Source organism: Trachinotus anak, unplaced genomic scaffold, assembly GCF_046630095.1.
Source record: "Trachinotus anak isolate AG129_WGS33_773 ecotype Australia unplaced genomic scaffold, CSIRO_AGI_Tana_v1 ptg000012l, whole genome shotgun sequence".
Taxonomy (NCBI): domain Eukaryota; kingdom Metazoa; phylum Chordata; class Actinopteri; order Carangiformes; family Carangidae; genus Trachinotus; species Trachinotus anak.
The window spans coordinates 6,144,734-6,172,206 of NW_027273863.1; the positions used below are offsets into that span (position 1 = coordinate 6,144,734).

General features: G+C 42.4%; 1 protein-coding gene across 5 annotated transcripts in view; it reads right to left on the reverse strand.

Annotated features, from left to right (window-relative positions):
• carmil3 (capping protein regulator and myosin 1 linker 3) overlaps positions 1 to 27,473 on the reverse strand; it is an 87,830-nt gene that overhangs the window by 44,452 nt on the left and 15,905 nt on the right. For 3 of the 5 annotated variants that reach the window (XM_071491927.1, XM_071491926.1, XM_071491925.1), the window contains exons 3-14: positions 26,537 to 26,587; positions 24,622 to 24,681; positions 24,414 to 24,535; positions 20,557 to 20,651; positions 20,050 to 20,120; positions 19,789 to 19,862; positions 14,536 to 14,611; positions 13,460 to 13,548; positions 11,412 to 11,506; positions 9,750 to 9,836; positions 4,745 to 4,854; positions 1,933 to 2,010 (exon numbers count right to left, since the gene is read on the reverse strand). In XM_071491927.1, coding sequence (XP_071348028.1) covers positions 1,933 to 2,010; positions 4,745 to 4,854; positions 9,750 to 9,836; positions 11,412 to 11,506; positions 13,460 to 13,548; positions 14,536 to 14,611; positions 19,789 to 19,862; positions 20,050 to 20,120; positions 20,557 to 20,651; positions 24,414 to 24,535; positions 24,622 to 24,681; positions 26,537 to 26,587 — 1,008 coding nt within the window. Of the gene's footprint in view, positions 1 to 1,932; positions 2,011 to 4,744; positions 4,855 to 9,749; positions 9,837 to 11,411; positions 11,507 to 13,459; positions 13,549 to 14,535; positions 14,612 to 19,788; positions 19,863 to 20,049; positions 20,121 to 20,556; positions 20,652 to 21,037; positions 21,067 to 24,413; positions 24,536 to 24,621; positions 24,682 to 26,536; positions 26,588 to 26,673; positions 26,869 to 27,473 lie in introns of those variants that run through there. The other 2 variants (XM_071491928.1, XM_071491929.1) reach the window with 2 other exon arrangements.

Here is a 27,473-nt window from a genome sequence, read left to right on the forward strand (position 1 = left end):
AAGTGTTGTTTTAATGAAAATACTTCTGTTGATAACTGATGTTGGATTGAGTATTTAGGATTTCCTATACTGATATAAGATTGGACAAAGTATAGGATTCCTAAAGTTTGTTTTGCACCTGTCATACCAGATTAACCAGATTAATTTAAGATTGGAGGTTTCTGTAATACGGCTGGTGAAATTGTTCATGTGCTCAAAGGTGATTTTTTTATACTATTTATGGTCAGCATGTTACAAAAACAACTGCTAGCTCACAGGGTTTCTTTTGTTATGAAACAATCACACAGTGCGTGTTTAATGGTGGTTAATGGTTCGTGCTAACTGCAATCATTCACCAAAAATGCACTTTGGTATTTTGTTTCAGATGTTCTCCAGGCAGATTGCAGCGCTGGAATTGGGAAAAATTGATTTTAGAAAATCTTGACTCATCTTGCACTCAAAACAGCTGAAAATATTTGTACTATACCTGCAGTTTCTTCCCTTTTTGTATAAACATTTATTTAAATTAAAGGAGCTATAGTTTTGCTACTGCTACTTAGCCAACGTTAGCATTAACATGTGTTCACTTACCAGCCTAGAAGAAACGTTTTGAGTTTAGCATCAACCTTCATCCCTTTACTCTGCAAGAACCAACCTATTTCTGTCACTTCCCTTCTTCTTCTGAGGTTAGCATGCTAACCAGGTAGCCCTGGTCCAGCCAGACTGTCTCCTCATTTTCTGATACCGAGTCACTGTTGCGTCTAGTCTGCCCTGAGGAAGTAGCTGCTCAGAGGACAAATTATAACCTCTTGTATCATAAACACAACAATGGCGGAAGATCTTGGCAAGACTGGTAAGTAAACAGCTGGTAATGCTAACGTTAGTTATGTAGCAATAACAAAACTTAAATCCTCCCCCTTTAATCAAGGACTCAAATTTTAGACTATAATGACTTAATGGCAGTAAGATTTAGGAGCTAATTACATATTTTTATGAAAAATAATCTACAAATATGCAAAATAACTACAGCTGTTAGATAAATGTTGTACCTCAAAACTGTACCAGTACTAGAGCAGAGTCAGCAATGGGATTAAAATTTGTAATATGACAGGACATCATGGCGGCACAGGGGGAGTTCAGACACTGTTCTGCTGAGGTGTCACTGAGCAAGAGCGGAGCTCAGAGCTGATCTGTAGCTGACACTGACCTCTAACCTCCCTGCAGCACAGGGACAAATGAAAAAAGGATATTTATGTCTGCTCGAGCCAACCTTGCATGTCCCTGCCCGCCGTGCGTTCACCCCTTTGCAGCAATACAGTACTGACAACGCAGCAGACATAAACAATAAATGTGACCTCCCGATTGGCCAGCACTACATCTTCCAGAGGGAGACAGACAAAAGTGCAGCGGTAACTTTCAACATTTCTCCACCGAGTCTCGTGTATCCACGGTGAACCAGACGGAACTGCCATCTCAGCAGTAACCAGCAGGGGCAGACACATTCAAGCATGGTCACTGAAGTCTTTCAGAAAGAGAGCTCTGTCATCCTTTCAGCTGCTAGCGTATCCGCTAATGCGGCAAGACACTGTTTTGTCACACTGGCAGACGCAGTTTAAATTTAGACACAGTGACAACACAGACAAATTCATCCCTTTGAAGTGACAAAGATGCGACAAATACATGAAACAAAGGCTCCTGCATGCTCTTCATACAATGGATCATTTGTATAGTTCATAAGCGGGTATACGTTTGTATTGTAGTGCCTTCTAATAGCTTTCACTCAAGGCTTTATGCACAGAGGAGCTCCAAGAAAGACTGTGAGTGTTTTTGCATTGTGGGCCATTCATATTCAGGACGCAAAGGCTTTCTGTTTCTTGGCCTGAGTCCCATCCAGAGATGAGATCGGACAGAGACAGGTGGATAGTGAGTGTAACAGAGACAGTGAGTACATACTGAGTCCACGGTGCAGTCTGTCCCAGACAGGTCCAAATGGACCAGGCAGTTGGGCTGGGCCAGGAACAGGTACAGGTTCTGCACAAGAGAAACAAGAGTGTATTTTAGAAAACAACACAAAAGACATACAATGTACAGTGCTGCGCAAAGGCGTCACACCCAAGTGCGACAAAGGCGCACTTTAGATGTTTATTTCATATCGATCATGCAATACCATCAAGGAGGTTCTGATCAGTCCCTAATTCACTCTGCAGAAGGACAACAACCCTGAGTCCTGAAGAACTGTCTCCAGAGACGAGAAGAGTAAAGAGTCCTGTGACAGATGGCCTGTCCTCCACAGAGCCTGATCTCAACATCATACACTCAGTCTGGGATTACATGATTTGGGACATTGCCGTATTTATTTTTTTTCTGTTTACTGCCCTTAGTAATGAAGTTACATAAAAACTATTAATGTTTGAAAGCATCCTCGCTTAGTGCCCAAAACTTTTGCACAGCACTGTTTATGCCAAAATATACAGTGCTTATGAAAAGTATTCATCCGCTCAGGAAATTTTCATGTTTTGTTTTACAGCAATGAATCAAAGCAGATTTAATGTGGCTTTTCTGACACTGATCAACAGAAAAAAACCCTTTACTGTCAAAGCGAAAGCACATCTCATGATCAGAATAATCAGAATTAATTACTAATATAAAATACTTGGTATTCCTAACTCCCCACTGGTCCAGTCACTGGGTTTTAAAAAACACATAATTAAATGAAGGTCACCTGTATGCAACAGTCTCCAGCTGCTTGTAGTGTAAACACATCTGTATCTGGGTAGGCCTGAGATTTTGTGAGTCTGCTTTGTGTCAAAACTTCTGCTATAAAGACAAAAGGAAGACTCCAAGCAACTCCATAAAAGTCTGACTGAAAAGACAGGAGTCGCTTACAAGAACATTTCCAAGCTGCTGAACACCCCCTGGGGTCCAGTTAAACCATTAAGAAACAGAGACAGTACAGCCACAGCTGTAAATGTGCGCAGAGCAAGAGTGACTGTACAAGGAGACAAGTGACTGAGGCCACTGAGAGACCTGTGACTCCTCTGGAGGAGTGTCATGCTTCAGAGGTGCAGATTGGACAGACCAGGCATGCAACTCCAGCTGGCTGAATGCTTCATCTTTCACAGTGAAGCGGGACAGAGAAAGCCCCTCACTCACCTGACATCTGAGCCAGAGTTTGCCACAAGGTACATGGGAAACTTTTAAGTCAGCTGGAAGAAGCTTCAGTGGTCTGATGAGACCAAAACAGAGCTTATTGGCCATCAGACTTCATAATCATAAACACAGTATCCCCAGTGTGAAGTATGCTGGTGGCAGCATCACGCTGTAGGGACTGCAGACTTGCAGAAGTCTGCCACATGGGAGATGATTTACTCCCCAGCAAGAAGTGAGCCCAAGTATGAAGCCAAAGCTGCAGAAGAAAAACAAAACAGCAACACTAACATACTGGAGGAGCTGAGAATCAGCCCAGTCCAGAATTTTAAAATGCAGTCTGCTCACAATCCCCAAGCAACCTGACAGAGTTCACTGCTGTACAAAGAAGACCGGTGTCAATATTTATGCAAATGTGTAGTTTATTTTTGTGATTCATTGAAATCACTTTGTCAAAATCTGTTTTCACCTAAAGACTCTTTCCCTATTGACCAGTGTCAAAAAAAAAGTGACATTAAATCCAGTCGTTCATTCGTTTTTCAATCCCAGCTGACAGTGGGCGAGGGCAGTGTACACTCTCGTCACTAGTCACATACACACCTACGTAATTTCGAGTCGCCAATCAACCTGCATGCGTTGGACTGTGGGAGGAAGCCAGAGTAACTGGAGAAAACCAACGCAGGCACAAGGAGAACATGCAAACATAGCCTGCTGACAGGTTCAAAACCAGAACTTTGGTTTGATTTGATTAAATGTTGTGAAACAGTAAGTCATGTTTCCACTACATTCAAGCACAGATTATAACCAAAGTCCAAGAAAGGTGGCAAAATAAAATGCAAATGAACACGTTTCTATACAATATTATGAGCTGGGTGCACTGTGATAAACAGCTGATGTCAGGTTGCAGAAAAAGAGGATGCAACAAACTGTAGAAAATGTGATGGATGTGATGACATTCATGTTTGTTTCATGTATTAATTTCAGGAAGGTAACAGTCACTTTATAGCTATGTCCCAAGTCAGGGGATGCATCCTTCAGAGGACGTGGGCTACGAAGGTGTGAACCCAAAAGAACCGAAATGAGACCATTTTGTGTTGCCTAGCAACCTCATACAACAACACATAACTTTGTTTTCACATATAATTAGAGGTTTAAGGCCCTTGATTTTCACATTTGTACCATTAGCTGTTGAACTGAGTTGAATCCAATTCTTACTTTTGAAAATGTAATTCTCGTGTTCTTTGTCGGTTTTGTTTGCTTTCATTACCAGTGCGCATTGAATCTTGGGATAGGTTGGGCCACAAAGCATCCACCCCTTGGATCCTTCGTGGCCCAGGAAAAGAGGGACACATTTCTCTGACCCATTTGAAGGAGCCTTCGAAATGGGACATCTTAGTTGTGCTGCTGCCTTCAAATGCAGCGTCTGAAGGATGCGGGCCCTGACGTAGGACACAGCTTATATGTGCAAATTGACAATGCACATAAAAACAGTTGGATGAAACACACAAACACACACACACACACACACACACACACACACACACGTAAAACATAACAAATTTCGAGCGGAGGTGAATCCTTTTAATGGGCACTGAAATTGTTTAAGTGTGTCCCTCACTGTGGCATCATCTCCAGACAGGACCCCGGGGTTTTTGCTCAGGTCCAGATGCAGCAGAGAATTGGAGTAGTCGTCACTTGAACACAACGCCTGAGACAAAGAAACAACACCTAATGGGGGGAGAGGAGAGGGGGACAGAGGGGAAGAAGGGAAGGAGAAGGGAAAAAGGAGGTGAGGATAAACATGTTATATGCATCCTTGAGTCATTTAATCACCTTATAATCACTCTGTTGTCAATTTATTTCTCTGGACGTGACTTATTAGCAACTAATGAATATAAAACTTCATCATGGAAAAGGCTGAGGAGGCTCTGCGGTAAAAAGAATAATTGCGGAGAGACTGGGGGGCTCATATGGCAGGCAAGTATGAAAAGAGCTTTTGCAGTAGGCCAGTCACTTTTTCTCCTCCAATCCCAGTATCCAAGTGTACCCTGAAATGCAAAACAAAAAAGAAAACCATTCTCTCAAATCAGATCACTACACAATTACAGCCACAGGCCTGAAGGAACCCCTCATTAAAATCCTCACCCTGCAACACTGATGCAAAGCGCAGCACGCCACGGCAAGCTGGGGATTAAATATAGACCCAACGACAACAACAACACAGGAGAAGTGTCTAGCAGTGAGAAATTAAAAAAAATGTAAAAAAGCCTACAACCATCACTGCTCTGTGCGCTATTCACTCTACCATATGTCCTCGATTATAGCCAGCAGTGGTAGGAAGTCTGTTTCTCCCTGTTCTTTAGAACTGGGAGCCAGCGACTGCATGTGCCGCTCCGAAGCTGGCAAGGCACTAAGCTGCTTCATCCCTAATTTGTAGCGATTAGGAGCGAAATGAGGGGAAGAGGGGACAGGGTGTCTAATCCCCCCCCCTCCTACCCCCGTACCCTCCCCTTCCTCCCCTCCCTTCCTCCTATGTATCTATCCGCTGCTCGATTCTGTAGCGAGTGGAGACTTTTCTGAAGCCATCCGGTCTGTGCAACAGTGTCAAGTGTGTGTGGGAGCAGAAGGTGTGAAAACATGCGTGATGCATCTGCCGGTTCACTCGCCTGGTGCACGTGTGCGGCTCAAGCGTGTGTGCGTGCCTGTGCCGGCATATGTGTAGGTGTTTTGGAGACAGAAGACAGAGGGAGGGGGCAGTGGGAGGGGGAGAGAGATCTATAAATATTCAACAAAGTGCCCAGCCCTCTGCAAAGTCATCCCGACACCCACCACTGAAGGTCAGCACCATCACTGCATTCCCCCTGAATCACTGTGTCAATCCACTGCCTTTGAAAAACCACACTAGTGTGATTTTCCCATTCATAACATACACCAGCAGGGTATGAAGGTCATTGTCTGTGGCATATTTTATTTATATACAGTGTGTATATATATATATATATATATATATATATATATATATATATACACACACACAGAGCATTCAGAGTGTTCAGACTCCTTCACTTTGTTCACATTTTGTTATGTTGCGGCTTTTCCCGAAAATCATTTAAATTCCTTTCTTTCCTCATCAATCTAAACTTAATACCCCATCACAGAAAAAAAGGGAAAACTGAAACATCACACTGACATAAGTATTCAGACCTTTTACTCAGAACATAGTTTGAAGCACTTTTGGCAGCGATTATAGCCTTGAGTTTTCTTGGGTGTGACGCGACAAGCTTTGCACTCCTGAATTTGGGGGAATTTTCTGCCAGTCTTCTCTGCAGATCCTCTGAAGCTCTGTCAGGTTGGATGAGGACAGTCGGTGGAATGGCCATTTTCAGATCTCTCCAGAGATGTTTGATTAGGTCAAGTCAGGGCTCTGGCTGGGCCACTCAAGGACAGTCCCAGAGTTGTCCCCTAAGCCACTCCTGCGGTGTGTGCTTATAGGGTCTTTGTCCTGTTGGTGAAGCCCAGTCTGAGGTGGTGAGCACTCTGGATCAGGTTTTCACTAAGAATATCTCTGTCTATCTCCGTTTCTCTCAGTAGAGAGCTCTGTGCAGTGGTGTGATGTCAACCATCTCATTTTAAATGTGAGAAAAACCTAGGGGAGGGTCCTTGACCCGAAGTCAGTGGGGGAGCACAGTCCAGTAGTTATACATGATAATACAATTATGCTTCCTACGCAGACCTGGGCTGTACGAGGTGGACTGGAGGAATATGTTCTCACTGTGCAATCTCACTGTGCAGTTAAAAGCTTGCTCCTTCAGCATCCGGTGAAGGTCATGGGGAGCAATGAAACCAGTCCCTCCAATAATATAACTATATAAAAGCAGTCTGTTCTCAGGCAAGCACAGAGAAGATTGTCCGAGCCGTCTCGTGTTCTCCATGCCGAGTATGAGCTCGTAGCCTCTGGCAGACAACACAGAGCCCCACAATGTAAAGCCAACTGTTTTAAAAACTCATCTGTGCTTAACTCAATTAAAATTTTAAATAATGCTGCTTTGACGCTGGAGGGGTTGTGCGATAGCTTCATGGTGTTTTTAATCACATTTTATCACTGGTTGTGTAATATGTGTGATATTACACACACAGTGTGTGTAATGTGCAATATGTGGCCTTTCTGCTTGTGATTTGCTATGGTTTGTGCTGCTTTGTTTATATGTTGTTTCTTATGTGTTTGTTATTTGTCTTATATTACTATGGAGGCAGTTACATGTGCAGCACAAGACAAATTTCCCCATGGGGACAATAAGTGTATCGTGTCGAATCTGTCCCTGCTGATGAAAAACTCCCCCACAGCAGATGCTGCCACCATGCATCATGCGTCACCGTAGGGATGGTATTGGGCCGGTGATGAGCGCTGCCTGGTTTTCTCCAAACATGACGCATAGAATTGAGGCCAAACAGTTCAAGTTTCTCTCCTCACCACACAGCGTCTCTGGAGCTCAGCCAGGGTGACCACTGGGTTCTTGGTCACCTCTCCATCAAAGGCTTCTCCCCAGATTGCTCAGTTTGGCTGGGTGGCCGGCTCCAGGAAGAGTCCTGGTTGTTCCAAACTTCTCCCACTGAAGGATCATGGCTGTTGGGAAACCTCAAAGCAGCAGAATCTTTTGTACCATTCCCCAGATCTGTGCCTCGACACAATCCAGTCTCTGAGCTCTGCAGACGGCTCCTTCCTCCTCATGAGTTATTGCTCTGATACCCATCATCAGCTGTGAGAGCTTATATAGACATGTGTGTGTCTTTCCAAATGATGTCCAATCATCTGGGGCCGATTTCACAAAGATAGATTTTGACTAAGGCTTAGATCTAACAAATGTCCGACTTCAATTAGACGTCTGTTGCATAAAGCATTGTAGTTCTTGACTGTGCAACAATGAATTCTGGGTAAATTAAGAGTTTTTTTTTAAATTAAAAAAATGGCAGACCGAGGAACAGCATGTAACTACTGAGCTCCATTTATCCCAGCAAAAAATGTTTGTCTTTTGGAAGAATTCAAAAGCTACAAGGACGCTTTATTTGGTTTTTCTATTTTATTTAAATTCAGTGAAAAGTGTAACAACAAAAAGAAAAATCTGATTTGGTCTTTTCTACTTCTCATTGCTCTATCCATAACAACGTTAGCAAACCACAAATTATTACCTCAGCGCTGGGGTCACTGATTATTACCATGGTAACATTGGTCTTGGGCCTGAGATAGCTTGGGGGTAAGGTGTCTCATGTTCTTGGCTTGTGAAAAGGTCTTAACTCGATAGACTAATCTATCATTATTAATCTGTTTACCACAGCCGAACTCAAATCAAGCGGTATAAACATCTCAAAGATGATGAAGAGAAATTGGAGGCACCAAAATACTGCCACTGAACCAAGACAACAACTGAAAAAAATACTGATAATGACCTGAACGTCTTCTTGGACCTTTTTGTACATTTTAATTATAGTTTGTTTCAGAAAATTACTTTTTTTGATTCTTAACCACCTGCAGCCCATAGGTGAAAAATGAATCTCTTATATCTATATTGAAATTAGCATTATAATTTACAATTGAATACATTTAAATACAATTTAAAGGTAGCTTAACCACACTAAACAACATAATTCTACAAGCATCATATGGTAAATAGTTACTGCTACTCTGCTATGCTAGTTAGCTTTAGCTGGCATTTAGCTGGGTTTGTTTTCCTTCAAAAATGATTTCATTTAGCTAACATTAAGACTTTATCTTGAGATATGTGGGTGCAAATAACCACAGTTACTGTGGATTGGTTTGGTTTCTAGCCTCTTTTTGTAGTTACTGCTAATTTTACATTTACAATTGAATCTTCCACAGCATCATTTTTTATATGGTAAATATGCAGCAGACATGAAAAACTTTAGTTTAGTTTAGTTAGATTTAGTTCTTAACTCAGTTGTGACAAAGCGTGGAGTTCCTGTGTTTTGCCTTCGTATGGCAGCGTACTACTCCACTGCAACTTGGTAAGAGATAAAATCATCATATAAGCTAAATCAGATAAACATAATTAACCATAATTATCATTAACCATTAATGCTATAAAACATGGCTTGTAATATATTATTATGACCAAAAATACCATCAGGCTATTAATGTATAGATTTACATTTGTATCAATGTTATCTTTTGGAATCTGCTGTAATACTGAGGATGGCTGTACTGTCCAGGATAAAAGCAACAGATCAGGGACACTGCACTAATGCCTTTGTAGGATTTTAGGGGAAAAACAGATCAACTACTTATGATTCTGGCCTGATTATCATTTGGTAGATGGATCATACTGAACAAGCATCGGTCTGTTGATCTGTGTGAGTAACTGTCAGCCTAAATGAAACTGCATTTGGGGCAGCGCTGTGGTTTGTGGGACTGTTTCTTGAACAGAAGAATCTGGGTTCAGACCTGGATTTTACTGAAAGCTTCCACTCTGGTGAGTCGTCTTTGATGAAGACACACTGTTTTTACACCAGCTCCAAAATTGAATTGAACATCGATTACAGCATATTTGTGCGTTTGTGAGCAGAGCTTGCCACACAGGGTCTGCTGTGTCTCAGAGGAACACTCCTACCTTTGGAGGACAGGGAGGTCTTTGAGAGGTTGAGGAGGCGCAATCCCTTGTTGAGGCGACACACTTGTTGGATCAGGTTGGAGACTCCTGGTAAGAAGGAGAGAGGAGAGAAAATAAAAGCCTCATTTGATCACAAAAAAGCATGCATACCTACCTATCAAAAGCCCCAAAAATTACCTGCTTAATCAATTAATTGATTGACAAATAAATCAGCATCTACTGATTTGCTTAAGCTTTCTACCAATCAAATATGAATATTTGCTGGTTTCGTGGAGTGAAAATTGTTTGATTTTGGAACATTAGTTGGACAATATGAGCCATTTGAATCAAGAAAGTAACTGACAGATGACTCAAATAATTGCTGCTTACAGTCCTACACCCATTCCCTGCTGAAGAGTTATGACTAGGACAGTAAGTCAGCCCACACACAGCTTTGCCACATAACAATGAAAAGCTATGTGGCAAATACACCTCCTCCAAAACATGCACAAACACTATATATACACACTTAAAACCCACAAGTAAAGCCTGCTACAGCTAAAAGAACATAACACCAACATACTTCACAGCCTCACCATCTCCCACATAACCAGTGCAGAGACAAACCCATATGAATTCCATATGCCAGGCTAGATTACATAACACATACTTTCAGCTCAGCAATTTGATTAAAGACACTCTGCAGCCATGATGATAATGTGAAAGGCTCAGCTTTATTAAAAATGGAATTTATTGTAATGCCAAACCTTATTTCCTGGTTCCTGCATTTTCCTGGCTTTCTCAGTTTTTATTAATGTGCATGTACAGAGCTCTTATTTTTAAAGGCGAAAAAAAGAGTAAGAAAACAAATTGTAATCAAACAGGCACAGCACTGACAGTCATTCTTTGCTGTTATCATAGGTTGTTTTTTTTGTTTTTTTTACTATTATGATGGAAGTTAAGGCTGCAACTTTTTCTCCTCTACTCACAATGAAGTAAGTGCACACACTGTCAATACACACATTAAAAAAAAACACACACACACACACACACACACACACACACACACACATAAAGAGAGGGTGGTAAGTGTGAGCACAAAGAATTATTTGAAGTAAATGGAAGTGACATGTGTCAGACGGGGTGGGGCAGAAATTAACTAATGAGTGATATTTGCATGCAAGCAAAGTCTGACCCTGGCATACAAACACAAACACACACACACACACACACACACACACACACACACACACACACACACACACACACACACACACACAGGGCAGAGAGGTATATAGTGGTTGATATATAATACACAATTGACACAATTGAAATGTGCATTTCTCTAGATTTTATATATATATTTTTTATGTGTGTGTGTGTGTGTGTATGTGTGTGTGTGTGTGTGTGTGTGCGGAGAGAAACAGAAGAGGTTTAGTTTGTGTGGCAACTTGTGGGCGAGACTGAAAAATAAAAGCATTTCTCTAAAGAGAAGGACCCATCATAGACATATAGCTTGAAAGAGAAACAGATAATGAGGCTTCTGTGAGGACAGAGATTGATTTTGAATTCTTTGAGAGCAAACAAAAGCTGCAACCAAATAAATGCAAAAGAACGACCGCAGGTTCCCTGAGACAGATGGAAGAAGGAGGGAGAAAGAATTCACAGAGTCAAGGCTGGTACCTTGGTTGTCTAGTGTGTTATGAGCCAGGTTGAGAGAGTGGATCACAGAGGCTGGGTTCTCCGACAGAGCCGACGCCATCTTCTGCGGAAAATCCCTGGAGACAAAACATTAAAAAGGAAAATTAAGCTTTCTATAGAATTGCTAATTCAATACTGCTCTCTGGGACTGAGTAAATCTGCTGGACACATTTCCCTACTTCACCTTAATGCATCTGATAAAATAAATAAAAATAAATAAATCATATCTTAGTGACGGGTGTACGTTTTCTTGTCACTGTGCAGAAATTTAAATCAATTTGAATTATGTTTTGCTGTAAAGGTGAAATATAGGGGAAATGCATTTAAATTATACATGACAGTAAAAGATTAGATTTTTTTTAACAGTCACTACTTTATGGTCACAGATGAGGAGGTGGAGAAGGGCTGGGTGTGGAACTTTTCTGGCATCGACTGAAATGTGTCTTAAGCATCAAGTAACGTCAGTAGAGGTCCATATTTTACACTTCTTACACTACGAACCAAAAACCATCTCAGTGTAGTTTCACATCTCCTCTCTCAGGCTTCTCTCTGGAGCTCTAGTAACAACAGGTCAGTCAGCCAATCAGAAGAGAGGCTCAGAGTCAGATTTCAAATAAACACTTAGAGAAACCAAATCCTACAAGGTTGGATGGTGAGTCCAGGTGGGTGGGGCTTGGGGCATGGCTGAGAGCAGTGACTGCTTTGTTGTGACATCACAGAGTTACAGAAGTCCTGACAGCTCATTTTCAGGCTCAGTTTCTGAATACTTTTTATAATCAAAAAACACATGGACATCTACCTTTCTATAGTATGGGACCTTTAAATCATTGCCAGCCTGGTCAGATTCTCAGTCATTCTTAAGTTATTAACTAATTCTTTAGATTTAATTTATGAGAATTTTCCTGAATTAAATAATAAATTGGCTAATTTGGTTCGCAGCAAATTTTGCTAAGGTCTAATAAACCCACTGTGTGCTACCTCCCCTAGCACCAAACAGCAAAATGACAGAAATAGCAACTAGCTAGTGAACATAAATAGTTTAGCCTATGAAGTGTCAGTTATTTCCCTCTGGAGTTGATGAAGACCAAAACAGATCTAAATGGGAGTAAATATTCAACTCCTTCATCTGTTGGCCAGAAACATTAACTCCAAATGAATGCAAACTTTGCTTCTGACTGCTGGATGAATAAAAAACAGCTTTTTTTGTGCTATACTTTTATTTTTGTGCCCAGGATTCCTTCTCAAGTTCACAATTAGTTTGTGTATTTAAAATCACAAAGTATATTTCAGAGGGAGCCTTTTAGGTCATACACTGTGTGAGTATCCTGCCTCACTTAGCATATCATACTTGTGGTTTCAGCTTTTGGTGCAGTGCTTGTGGAAAGCCTCTACTAAAAATTGCCCGCTCTATTGGAAGTGATTTAATACAAGGAATGTTTAAAAACTTGGTAACTTCATCATTATGGTGCAGTAAATCATCTTGCCTCGAGGCAGCCAATTCATCTCAATTAATACTTAATAAGGAAACTACTCTGCTAAATGATACCAGCCCTGCATAGAGGGTGAAATGTCTTTCCAGGTAAAGCCCAAAATCTCACTAATGTGTCAGTGGAGAAACAATACACTTGCCAGAGGCAGAAAAAAAGGGATCTTTATTGGAGCTTCACTGGATGAAAGAGTGGAGGTTAAGATAGGTTAGAGGGAGAGAAAAAGGAGGAGAGACAGAATTGGAAAGGTCAAGACAGCAGGGGAGGTGAGGAGGAGCGGGAGGGTGAGGAGAAGTGGAGAGGTGAGAAAAACTAAGGTGAGGAGGTGAAATGAGAGAGGTGGAAGTGAAAAGAGAGGATACAAAGACGGGGGAAAAGGAGACAGACAAGAATGGAAAAGGGCAAAGGAGGAGAGGTGGAGAACTGTTTGACAGGTGATGGGGTGAGGGGAAATAAAGGGGAGGAAATTAGATTACACAAAGGGAGGTGACAGGCAGGGCTGATGATGATGATGATGATGAAGTCAGGAGAGAGGAAACCTACGATTTGAGTCCTGCATTCTCCAGAGTGAGCTCCTCCAGACTGTTGGACTTGCTGACTGTGTGCAGAACTTGATCCACCACCTCTGACCCCTGATGAAAAACAAATAACACATGAACTTCTGACCGCAGGTTTCCGGCTCACATGGACAGATCTAGGAGAGAAAGTGAACTGTACTGCACAGATTTGACACTATTAGAGCAGTTTAATGAAACCAGTCATTTATGAAATTGCTCTCATGTCCATTAAGCTAAATAGCCTCATGGTGAATATTAAATATGAATTACAGATAGGGGACATAATAAGGGACACAATTTATAATGATCCCCAAACCACCAGTTGCCTTTCAGGGCTTCCAAAAAATCTGATGCCAAATGTATGTTTTTTTGTGTGTTAGGCTCCTATGAATCTTAATAACTAAGGTTGTTTTTCATGAGTATTTGCTGTGTAAACAGTACCAGATTGAAAATAGAAATAAAATCAGCTTTGCAAATGTTTTATGGAGGAAGAAATACATTTGTCCCTTTGTTTGAACTGAAGGATACACACAATGTGTTTTGGTGAGTAACACTGAATATAAACAGCTTTAGTTTGTTTAGAAAAAAAAAATCCACAGGACACCTTTAAATTCAAGGTTTTGTGGGGGCTTTAATGATCAGTATTCCTGCCTTTCAAATTATTCTGTTTAGCTTTTTGAAGACTGTTTCTATGTAGTTCACATTAGATGGATATTACTAACTCTAATGCACATTATGAATATTTAATAAAGATTCACATCGTCTTAAATAGGTTCATAAAACTTTGCACAGTGTAACTCGACTCCGTGTGCTTTTACAACGTTGCCTTTTTAATTTGATTATGATTTGAGAAAATGCGACAACCATGATTTGACAGAGATTTCTTTAAACACATCTGGACTGAAATTTGCCAAATGATCAGTTACAGAAGTCGTTTCATACAAACAAACATTCAGGCTAGCAGAGGAAACACAGGAGAGGAAAACTAAATAAAGAAAACTGATTGATAGTCTACATCTGGCAAGAAGGTTTACAAGAGAGGAAGATAAAACGTATAGTTACTATGCGCATGTCTTTGCAGTACAGCTTGGTGAACCAGGTGTTGTATGCAATGGATGCCACAATCACAGCCAAGTCCCTGGAATGGATAGACAGACACACACACACACACAAACACACACATTAGAGATAAAATGCAAATCTTTAAATTAGCGAACTCCATCTGCTCAAAACCATTTGATGTCATTGATCCATAAATTCACATTATCGTAGGCCAAACTTTTTCTTTGCTCCTGCTTTGGTGAAAAGCAGTTTATCATCGTGACAGGCAGAACACTCTGGGCAGGGCTGCTCTCTAAAAGATGACTGATACTGCAGCCCCACTGAGGAGGAGAAGCAGAGAAGAAGAAGAAAAAAAAAAAAAACAGAGAGAGATGTAAGGATCGATGCCTGGGTCAGTGGATTATTCAATAAAGCCACAGTCTGATCCCAGCTACAGACCTCAAATACTGCTACATCCACTGCTACATAAACAGACACAGGGCCCACAGACAATCCAGTGTGTGTCTGTGAGGTACAAAGAGAAGGTAAGAGAGAGAGAGGAGAGAGAGAGAGAGAGAGTTTTAGAATCCTCCAAGGTCCAACTACAGCCACACTGCTGCTACACCTGCAATACATCATCTGACAAACAAGCAGCAGCACAGAGAGAGGCGAGGCACGGGGAAGGAGAATAAGCCCAGAGAGAGGGAGAGAGAGAAAGAAGGAAGTGTGGGGAGACAGAGGAAAAAAGACAAAGTGAACAAAAGAGAGAGGAGGAAAGAGTGTAATCCAGCCAGGGAGGGTCCTGTTGCCAGTAACTGCAGTAGCCAGGCCATTACAGTATATCTCAGAGGAGTAAAATGGCTACAGGCTGTGTTCCTTTTTCATTACCATGCCAGCCATCAGACCAGTCCATTCTAACTGCATTTGTGTGTGTGTGTGTGTGTGTGTGTGTGTCAGCAGATGATGCACATGTCAGGATTCATCATCAGCACTGGCTGTTGAGTCCTGTTTTGACAGCAGGACATGTAATTGACCTCTATGATGTCTCACTCAGTCGTGCAGTGTGTTGGTGTTTTACGTGTCGTCTTGTACTTGTACATGAGGTCATGGCGGCACAGCAGGTCAATCTGTCGCCGGTTAGTTCTTCACATTTCAATCAATTCAGGTTCAGGACTTTGATTTATAATGTCAAGATAAAAGTTGGGATTAGCAGTGTGTTAGCATGAGGGTTTAAGATAAAAGGACTGATGGAAGAAGTGGGTTTTGGGTAAAGGGTCCTGTTAAATTCAGTTCTGGGTAAAGGTTAAGGTAGAATAAATGATGTAATAATGTGACGGCCCTGAGCCATATGACTATTTGTTTTGGCCTGTTCTCGCTTCCTTTCTTTATTTTTCAGGTTCTTCCTGACTGCCTGACTGGCTGACCTGGTTGGAGCCTGTATAAGCTGTGGGTTTGAAGATGGCCTGTCTCTCTCCCTGTCCCTCAGCCCTCCTGGAGGGCTGGTGCCTTTCAGAAACCCAATTAGGTTTTTTGTTTGGTTTTGGATTGTGTTTAGTTTTGCGCAGGTACTATAAGTTAGTTCTTTTATTTTTTCTTGCATGCAACACTCACACGACACCATTGCCTTCATACTTTTTTTGTTCAAGACCTCCCTTCTTTGTTATGCTTCTGAAAGAGCCACGCATAACAATATAGATGGTCCTCACAAGTACAGTTACAAAATCTTACTGGTTAATTGTAAGGCCAAACAAGAATGAAGCTTTTTGTGCACCAAGGTCCTATTCTTTATTCTGGCTCCCTTGCATGTTCTGAATGAAGTAGAAACTAAAGCAATAGTTTTTGGGAGACACACTCATTTGTTTTCTTGCAGAGAGTTTAGATGAGTTGATTGATATCATTCATACGTGACAACAATCAGCAGCTGGTTCCAAAGACTGGAAACAGGAGGAAACAGGGAGCCTGGCTCAGTCCTCCACCTCTAAATTCTCACAATTAGCAGGGCTGAGATAAGAGTTTGTCCTGAGGTGGTGGTGGTGGAGAAAACATCATGGGGTCATTCAAATCAAAATCTCCCTCGGAGCATGAATGTGCTGAAGAACATTTCATGGCAACAAGCCTGTTGGATTATTAAATAGCTTGCAGGTAAAGCAGTAGGAAGGCTGTGAAGCGTCCAGAATACACAGGGTTCATCCTCTGGGGAGGGTGAACATGCTCTGTAAATTTCATGGCAATCTGCCGGTCGGATTCTCATATTTCTTATGAACAAATGAAATTGCTTCTTGTAGTCATTGACGAAAGGTCAGCAGAGGTCACAGAGAACATTACTATTTACCCTGTGGGCACCATGAATATTTATAGCGCTTTATGAAAATATCCTCGCCACGGAGAGGGGCACATTCTGACCCGAGTAAAAGGTCAGAGGGCACCAAAAAATCATTTGAAGTCATCTTCTGTGGATCATAAATATTCAATCCAACTGCTGGTTGGATCAACCGACCATTGTCACCAGTTGGATTTTGAAGCTGTGGTGTAGTGACTCACTGCTGTGTGACTCAGGTGCTGTAACAGTGACATGTGAGGCAGATGGTGGCACTGAGCTGTGGAGCTGTTGTCCTGCTTCAGTAACAGAAAAAAAACAACTAAACAGGCATAAAGTTGCAGAAAAGTTGGGCACTGTACCCAGACTAGAGTTTTTTAGTAGTAAGTATGTGTGTATGCAAACAAAGGAGACACCGTCAAGTCAAGAGGTGCCCCAAGAACTTCTTGGTGCGGCAAGGTGTCACAATTTCTCTCTCACACACATACAGAAATATATGCAAACACACCATCTTTTGACTCAGATTTTCACACAAACACACACACAAACACACACAGTCCCCTCTACAACATGGTGTCAACTTGTAGTGACAAGATAGAACCAACAGAGACAGGCAGACTGTGTGTGTGTCTGTGTGTGTGTGTGAAAATCTGAGTCAAAAGATGGTGATTCACAAAAAGACAGAACAGGGAGAGCTGAGGAACATGAAAGAGGAGAAAAACACAGGAAGTGGATAACAAGAGGATGAGACGGGGCCAGAGAAGAAAAAGGTGTCCGCTTTCTGTCACGGGGAATGAGCCGGTGTTTGGACGGACAGCAGTCAGCAGAAAAAGCATCGCCCTGTCGCCCGCGGTAACGCTAGACGGGCTCAATCAAGGGGAGATGGAGGGAGTAGAAATGCAGAAGGACAAGGAGGGGACAGGAGAGTAATGCACCACAAACAGTCTCTGGCACATGGTCATGTGAAAACCCACTCTCAGATCCTTTCTTTAGTCATTTACACTCTTTCTTTTTTCCTTTTTTCTTTGATTTTGTGATTCTTTCGTGACATCTGTGGTTCCACTATTAATTTAGATTTGACACAGCCTCTCTAGAAAAGCAGGAGGAGAGTCTTTATCATTGGGTTGTGGGCTCAAGGGAACAATAGCAAAAAAAAAAAAAAAGAACATACGCAGTCAGCTTGCCCTGCAAAGCCTTTCTCTTCATCACACACACTGTAAAATATCGGGGGAAAAACAACAGTGATGCAGTGATTTTAGCTCTCAATATGAAAGACATTAATATATTCATGAGTTGCTGCTGCAATCATGCTTCTATGAATGGCTTTTTGATTTACCAGCATAGCAAGGCTCCGGCCCTGTGATGAGATATGCATTTTTAAGTGTGAACGTATCCTCCCTGGTCGGGATTGCTGTCGCTACACACAGGAAGGTAGAGAGATTCCATAGGCCTCAGGGTTTTCTCAGGACAAAACATTCCTCGAACAAAAGACAAGTAAGCTAGGCTGAATCCTCCATTTGCATGTGTCAGCTGCCAAAATCTTTTTATGATCGGCGGCACTGGAATGACAAGTACACTCTTCCTCAATGCATCTAGGCAAGGAAACGGGGGACTTAAAAAAGATAGCAGCGGGGGGGTTGGAGGAGAAGACATATGGCATCTTACAGCTGTTTCCGAGCCCTGGATTCTGCCTCTGACAAGCATATCATCCCCCTTCTCTATGATCTCCCCAAACTTGTAACAAAACTGAACATAGATATAGGACAGAGAGTAAGCCACAGAGAGAATACAAGACTAATACACACATCAGTTCATCCAGGGAGGGTCTTGTTCGACAAATAGCCACTCTAATGTAGGATAAGGCGAGGACTGACAGCTGAAGAGATGCACCGTTCCGTACTGGGAAACAATATTGCAAAACAGCATAATGCAGAATTCATGCAGGAGGAAGAAACATCTTCCAAAAGTACAGAGCAGTCAGGAAGTATTAGCACAGTGATACCGTTTTATTGCTTTGGGTCTGCACTCCTACACAGTGGATTTCAGTGAAACAGGTTAGGTGGTGAATTTCAGCTTCAGTTAAAGTCAGCGAGATCTCAGGCCTGGTTTATTGGCAACACCTGTGGTTATTGGGGGGAACTGCAAATGGATTTTAATAATACAGGTCCCGGAGTTCCATTCAGAACGACGTGTGCATCAACCTCTGGAGGTGGCAGAATATGCCCTAAGCAGCTACTCTGTCAGGAATGCAATAGAAGAGCAACTAATGTGTCTGTATCTGTTCACAATGTGTGGATAGGGAGGATGAAGTGCATTGCACATTGCTTTAAAAAAAAAAAAGCCTGAAGAAAAGTCTCTCAGTGCTGCTGAATTTATGATTAACTCACACCAGTAAAGCTTTATTATAGATATATATACACCACATAGAGAACTACTGCATACCCATAATTAAAATAATGATCTGCTTTGGGCTTTTCAGTGAAATGTTCTTAAAGTAACTGGTTGAGCAGTCATGAGATCCCGATGCAACTGAGCAGGCGTTTCAATGCAAACACGAGAAGAAAAATGAAGATGGCTGCACCACAGTTCTGCCAGAGCGCCACAAAGCCGCATGCCAATTGTCTGCTGATGTCCACGGGTCACAGACAGTCAGACACTGACAGCAACAGAACTTACTAATATAAAATATAATGAGTTTGTGTCCAATTACTTTCTGTCCCCTAATGCCCCCAAAGCTGATGTAAACAATCTCAAATTAATGCTGAAAGTCAGCACTTTACCGCCATTATCAGCTTCATTTCAAATCCATTGTGCTGGAGTACAGACGCACACACTGGCTGCACCGTACACTGCTGCAGTCTGAGTTTGGCATAAGTTTATTGTATCTCTCTGAGCAGTGCACGCTCGTGTGCCGTAATGAGCCTGGGTGTAGTCAAGATGTCAGTAAACTATGTCACCTGCTGTCAAGATGGCTGAAATCCAGTAAGTTGAACTCCCTGTTGTCCTGAGAGTGGTAGATGGTGTCAACATCCTGGAGCAGAGATGCAGGGCAAGAAAGAAAGAGAGGGGAGATAAGAGGAAAAGAAACAAACAAAGAGAAAGTCAGAGACGCTAACATAAAAGAGATCCTAGTTTTTTCCAGTTGCACAAAATATATGAGTAGCTTAAGGTCTCATAAAAGCACAACAGACAGAAGTGATTTTATACAGTCTCCTCACCCACTGCACTTCTTCTTTGCAGCCAATTCCATTGTAGTCGCAAAGAGCTGCATAGGTCTCGGAAAAACCTCCTGAAAGATGCAGAGGAGAAGACAACAAATCAATCCAAACCGCACCATGACAGATCCGAAATGACAAGGAGAGAATAAAGGCAGGGTAGAGGACATGTGGAGGAAGGAAGAGGAGAAAGGTTGCAGGCCGAAGATGAAAGAGGAAGTTAGAGAGAGCGAGACAAAGATAGTAAGCAGACAGACCGTGAGAGATTAGCTGTAAATATTGAGGTGAGATGAAAGTATTGCACCATGAAAGAGCTCTTCCTGTAGATTAATGGGATTAACAGGAGAAAGGGAGTACATCCAGTAACTCTGGTCTTCTGACCCACTTAAGGATGAGTTTCCAAAATGATTTGGACTGAGTCAGTGAGGCAGTGAGCGGATGGCCTCTGAAGCATGTATATGTCTGTGTGCGTGCATGTGTGCAATGTACAAGGAGAGTTAGCAGACTCACCGCAGGTCTTCTGGGGCTCTAATGACGACTCAGAGTTTGGTGAGAACTTGTGGCTCCCATCAGTCAGGTCTGCCTCGGCCCGACAGATCGGAGGACTGAAAGACAGAGGGAAGACCGGTTCCAACAGCAGCCATGCTAGCAGCTCCATAAAGCTGTACTTAGGCACAGCAGTGCTTTAGGCTACATGCTAACATAAGTATGCTAGCCCCCTTACAATTACATCATTAGCATGTTAATATTTATCAGGTATGTTGAAGTTTGGCAGGTAGACTATAATGTTTACCATGTTCACCTTAGTTAAGTGTGCTAACATTTGCTAATTAGCACTAAACACAAAGTACAGCTAACGTTTCCACCAGTCCCCGTTTCCCTGGGATTGTTCCCTGTCCCGTAAAAACAGTGTTCTTTCCCAGGACACAAATTATCCCGGTTTTTGTTAAAATGCAATTCTAATTTAGAATTTCATAGTTTCAAATAAAACCTCATTTGTTTCTTTCCACTGTTGTTCTGGTATCTTTCTGTTCATGTCCACTCCTGTGTCCGTCGATGATTGGCCAATGGCCATGCCTACACTTTTATTTGATTGGTAGCAGTAATACAGAATTTTATCTTATTACCTAGCAACTGCCGTGCATCCGCATCCACAACCCAATCAATTCAACCCAATTCAATTTGTTTTGTCAATGTGGTGAAATGGGGGAGAGATGGACGTCCATGTGTCCCAGATTTCACACATCAAAGGTACCAAACCTAAGTACAGCTGAGGCTGCTGGGAACCTGTTTTGCAGGTATTGGGTCATAAAACTAAGTATTAGTCAAATTAAAGTGATGAAGATGACTCAAGGTGTAAAGCTAAGACACCACAGTAATTACAATTCATCTGAAAGAGAACATCAATCTACAAAACTTCATGGCCATGCCATAGCTGTTCAGAGATTTCACTCAAAACCACAAACACATGGTGCCGCTGAGCCTTTCAAAGGCTGAATCCAAATGTCCATCCTCCAGACTTGTGAACTTTTATGTGAAGTCTCTGATGGTGCTGGACCACGAGGGGATGAAATGCATCATGAGATAGGACTCATAAGACCTCATGTGTTTCCATGGAGATGGATTGAAATTCCTGACCCTGTAACTCATTTGCAAGTACTTCTCTGAACATTAGTGATATTTGGCAGCTTATGCATGATATGTGCAGTTCTGCTGTATTACATGGTAGCTGTAACAAACCTTACTACATCAATAAACTTGAACAACAAAAATAAAAAAGTAATGTCTTAAAAATAAATATGGTATACATCATATCTGCACCCAAAGCAGACTTTCTGGAAGTCTGCAGAAGGTTCGAGTGAGGCCCCCGGGGGACTTGATGAATTGCGGATTTGGACAGCCCTCAGCACTCACAGACTTCCCGGGAAATTGAGGTAAACTCCGGACATTTGGATTCAGCCGAACTGTAAGGCACCTCCCCGGGGAGGCACAGGAGAGTTACAGAAGGGGATATTCAGAGACACACATGAGACAAAGATGCTGTGTGAAATAAGAGAAACTGGTTGATGCTGGTGCTCTGAAAACAACTGGAAGTTATTGTGGCTTGGCACATAGATTTGGCCCACTTCTCAGCACGTTCAGCAGTGGCTGTGACACACAGCTTATGGAGGCAATTAAGCTACTTAAAGTAACAAAATGCAGTCATTTTTTAGACAGAGTGTATTGTAGCCTGAAAATAAAGCTGCCAAACCAAAATATCAGAAACATGATGAACGGTACCTCAAGCTGGGCTCACTTGGACTGGCACAAGTGACTCACCACAGCTTGAAGCTGTGGGAATTGTAAAGAAGTGCTCTCTAATGATAGCATGCAACCTTAGCAACGTTAACATGAAGGCAACAAGATCCCATATCAAGCTGAACCACACAGACACAGCAAAGGCAGTGCATCTGTCTCCATGTTGTCTGAGGTGGAGGTCACAATGCTAGACTTTGAAAACTACTGCACTAAAGGGATCATCATGGGAGCACCACAGTCATTAGGAATCTGGGCACCCTGAATGCCCGTACACATTATTAAGGCAATCCATATTTCAGTCTGAACCAGAGGTAGATGAAGCAGCAGACTGAAATCTGTGGAGCCATGCTGCTATAACGGCTGAAACTGTACCATCTATTTTTTTTGAGAGGTGGGGTTTTGATTAGAAAAGCCTCTGGTGCCAATTACAGGTTGGGGAAAAAGGAGGATGGTAAATATTATGCTTTCCCTTCCCTGAGCTGCTGCTGCTGCTGTAGTGCCCTTAAGCAAGACACTGAACTCCCAGCTGCCTAAGTGGAGCACTTCAGTGCCCAAGAGACAGAGCAGTGATACAAGGCTGCTCCTAGGTGTGGGTGACTAAATGAATATGACCCTCCCAACTCCCCGCAGGCACTCACCCTGCAAGACAACGTTAGAAATAAAAATACACTCAGACAACTTCCAGCAAAATAAGGCTGCCAAAAAAGCTAGAGAGCTAAACTTAGCCTATGCATTTGAAACAAAATACATTTGCATAACAGTCTTAAAATGATAACACTCTCTTATTTGCATTGGCAAGATTCTAATCTGCAGTAGACTTGCTTTTTCTGCAATTATAGCTGCTCCAGTCAGAACTGAGATGGGCACCGAACATGTGCAAGGCTGAAACTGATTGAGACATTGCTTTGGTAGTGAACAAATACCACATGAACTGTAAAATTGGGTCCTTGGAATTCAGTTTGAAGCTACCGTTGCTGCAATCACAGGAGAAGAAGCACACCCCTCATCTTTCTGGTTGTTCTTTTAATTTCTTTTCAAACAAAAACCATTCAGTCAGCAGGAAAGAGTCCACACAAAGTAAATACAGTACATAATACTGTGCTGTACCTGCTCTGGCTTTTTGATAGGATTACACTGCTGTACTGTTGCATTCAACACACACCATCCTTAATCCCATTTGTCAACAAATCACACACAACACCTAACCACATCCGTGACCTTAATCCCCACCTCATCTCGACGATCATCATCCGCCCCTGGAGCGCGAGCGTACGTGCACGTTATCTTGATACTATCTGCATTATGTGCTTCAATGCGGCGGCACCAATCAGTTACAAGGCTGCACAATCGAACCCACAACAACTTCTTCACCAGCTTCTATTCTCCCCTCTCTCCTTATTCTGTTTAAATGTCCTCACTGGAAGCAATCATCCAGCATGGCTCTAATGGAAAAGAGCCATTCTGAAAGATGATAGAGTGCGGAGATAGCCTTGTGCAGGTCAATAGCTGGAGCAGAGTCAATCCCATTGCTCTCAGAAATTGTAGATGAGGGAATAAACTCTGTATCTTGCTTGCCTGCTCACCCATACGTCCATGTGACCATGGCCCAAAACATTTCTGGGACTTGAACTCAACTCTATCCAGGCTTCAGCTGTGTACAAATGGCTTTCTGACTGGAGTCCTGAGTCTACACCTCCGTCAGTGACTGTGCATTCTGCTACTCGCTGCCTTCACTATGTAAACTGCTTTAGAAAATAAAAAAAGAAGCGCCAACACATTGCCTTCAGGTAACAGCCTACTCAGTGTCAGCTGGCCGATTTAATCCCAGTGATTGCTGGGTGGTAAAGTCGACCGTGACACAGAAATGGGCTGGATGCAAACTACAGCAATACAAGAATGCATTTGGCTGCTGAAGAGGAAAAGTGCCCGAAAGTGAAGCTGCCAACTTGCCAAAGCACTGTCGAGTGCTGTTAACGTCGGCCAACTTGTCTTCGCTCCTCCACACATACAATACAAAACCACAAAGACTTGCTCTACTGCTGGAGGCGAGGGCGCTCGGCGATGCTTACGCATAAATAGAGTTGTTGAAGACTCGGGAGAGGGCGTAGTTGATGTGGCTGACCATGTGATCCAGCTGGTCCTGGGTCTGCAGTCTCAGGGAGTAGGTGGTCTTGTCTGTGTCAATGACAACCTGTAGTGCAAGGACATGAGTTTTTCTGTCACAATACTTTACACTGTTGTGAAGGAAAAAATGGCAAAGAAAATCCATGTTCTCACCTGGTGCTCTGGGTAGGTGTTCATTGCTCTGATTTCCAAAAAGTTGAAGGTGACCTCGACCTGCGAACAGCAGAGAAGCACCACTGTGATCCACACTGACATGTTGCCTATTTCACATCATCTTTAAAGGATAATTATGTCTCCTTACAACTGTTTTTCTTGATCTAGCTCACCAAGCTAATTGCTGAGATCTGGTAATGAACAACAACATTTCAAACAGGTCAGATGGGTCAAGAAACACGAGCAGTCAGACATTCAGCAAATCCAGAGGTTAACTTAACCTCAGAGAAAAGGTCTGACAGTAAAACTATTCACGGTAAATACCAGTCACAGGGTAGAGACCAACTTTGTGGCTTTGATAATATGCTGATATAGCTATCTCAACTTTGTGCAGCTGTTACTTGCGATGGACAAACATAACAATGGAAATGGTCAGAAATGAGGTTGTGGGACCAAATGGTATGAATGGATATGCTACACGTGTGCCTTCAAATCAATATCACGATTATTTCAAACTTTTACCCTAATTACAATTGATGAAAGATTACTTTGGCATTTATCTGTCTCTATTTTTTTTATTCCATGCTCTTCATATTCTGCGATGTGATTGGGCTCCAAGTGCTGAAACAAATGTGTTACCTGTTATTCAATTCATGTTGCATTCACCGCCGTCTGACTGATAAGACCCATTCAGGAAGCAAGGCAGGTGTCTGCGTCATTGTCCCCAAAAGCCTAAATTTCTGCCCGTCCAGACTACAACTCAACCTTGGAGTGTTCAAACTAAGACAGTTGCTGCAGCAGCGTTTCCATAAGTTTCAGGGCTCGTAAACTTCGGAGTAGTGTGGAGGGCAGGTGTAAACATAGCAAAAGAGATGATTTTTAAAACTAAAACGTATTAGTGTGAACGTAGTCACCTGCATCACCTGCTTCAATTTTAGTAAACATGACATGACCGAGATTAAGTCGGTGACAGGCTCTAAATGTTGGTTTTGATTATTTTTCAGTTAATAGCCCAGCCCTGCTGACAGGTCTGGAAGAGAAAATGACTCAGACACATTCGCCCAGCTGTCCCATGATAGATCAACTGGAATCCACATTTGCCACAAAGAAACAAAGAAAACAGAGCAGTTGAATTGTAAACTTGTTTACATCCCGTCTGATCATTTGAGCGCTCGTGTTTCTTTCCCTGTTGGACTTTGTTGCAGTGATGTCGCCACTGTCCCAGATCTCAGGAATTATTCTGGTGAGTGCAATTTCATAATGACTGACGAACAATGATGGCAAAAAAAAAAAACATAAATAAGATTCATACCCTGCAGAAATACTCTGACATTTTAGGAAAATAGGCTTATTCACTTTCTGGCCGAGAGTTGGATGAGAAGATTGATGCCACTTTCATGTCTCAGTTGATGAATATGAAGTTGCAGCCAGCAGCCAGTTAGCTTAGCCTCGCAAGAAAGATTGAAAACAGGGGGAAACAGCTAACCTGGCTCTTTCCAAAGGTAATTAAATCAGTCTACCAGCATCTCTGAAGCTCACTCATTAGCACATTATAGCTTGTTTGTTTAATCGGCACAAAAACCAAAGTGTAAAACCATAATAAGCCAAGTCAGCCAGCTGCTGCCTTGTATCGATCTCCTCATCCAACTCTCAGCAAGAAAGCTAATTGGCAAAAATGTCTAACTACTGCTTGCAACAACTAGTTTAATGCCACCTGCCACCTCATCATCTTCATTGTAATCATTAACATGACTCATATCATTCTGAACCATCATCAGCACAGCCATCATCATTATCTCCTCTCTCCTGCTCTAAAAGTCGGCCGCTTCTCTGTCACATCTCTTGTGCATTACCATGAGATCAAGGCTGGCAAGTGAAAGCCATAAAATTTCACAGAGAGCGGGGGAACATTTACCTTGGTGGGCACTTTGACAGCAAAGAGATACAGCCTCCATGTTGCCAGGACCTGAGGGGAGAACACATTCATTTTTCTGTCACAGAGCAGGAAATGCAAAATGCAAATCACAGCAAAAAATAGCACAGCACAAACACCCTATAAAGAGAGCAAATCATCTCTGCAGTTCATCCGAATGGCTCGTAAGTCATGCTAAGCACTTCAAACATTAGCAAGCTAATGATGATAGCGCGTGCGAGCGTGTGTGTGTGTGAAAGAAATATTGTGGGGAGATTGCGAGTCATATGACAGTCCGATTTATCGCGCTAAAGTTGTGTTGATGGAGCTAAGTAGCACTTATTCAACAGATGCCTCATCGCGTCAGGGAGGAAACTAATGCTAAGATAAAGGGGGGGGGGGGACAAAGAGGACAAAGAAGATGGGAAGAGTAAGCAAAAAGAGAGGTGTGCTTTTGCCAAAAAAAAGGCATTACCATTAAAAAGTATCTGGGGAAACGTTAAGAGATGGAAAAATGTGAATATATTCACATCTGCCTATGTAATTAATCTCATTCATAATTCAAAAATCCATAATTAGCATACTCCATGCATGCACTGTGCATCTCTGTCCCTCCCTAGCTCTCTCTCTCGCGCTCGCTCTCTAATTCTTGCCCACACTTTCTCTTTGCTCTTTTTTCAGCTGCCTCTCAAATCCCATTCCAGGCTTGTCTGTAATTCCCCCCCCCCCCTTGCATCCTGTCATTCCTCTGATTTCTCTCTTCATCTCCATGGAAATCTGTTCATTTTCCCCTCCATCTTCTTCCTTAATCCCTAATCCCTCCATCTCTTGTGCCACAGTGCCCTGTCTGGTGTGCTCCCACCTTAACACCTCACTCCATCCCCTCCTGCCCTCCTGCTCCTCCTCCCACCTCTCCAACTCCCCTGTCTCCTTTCCCGTT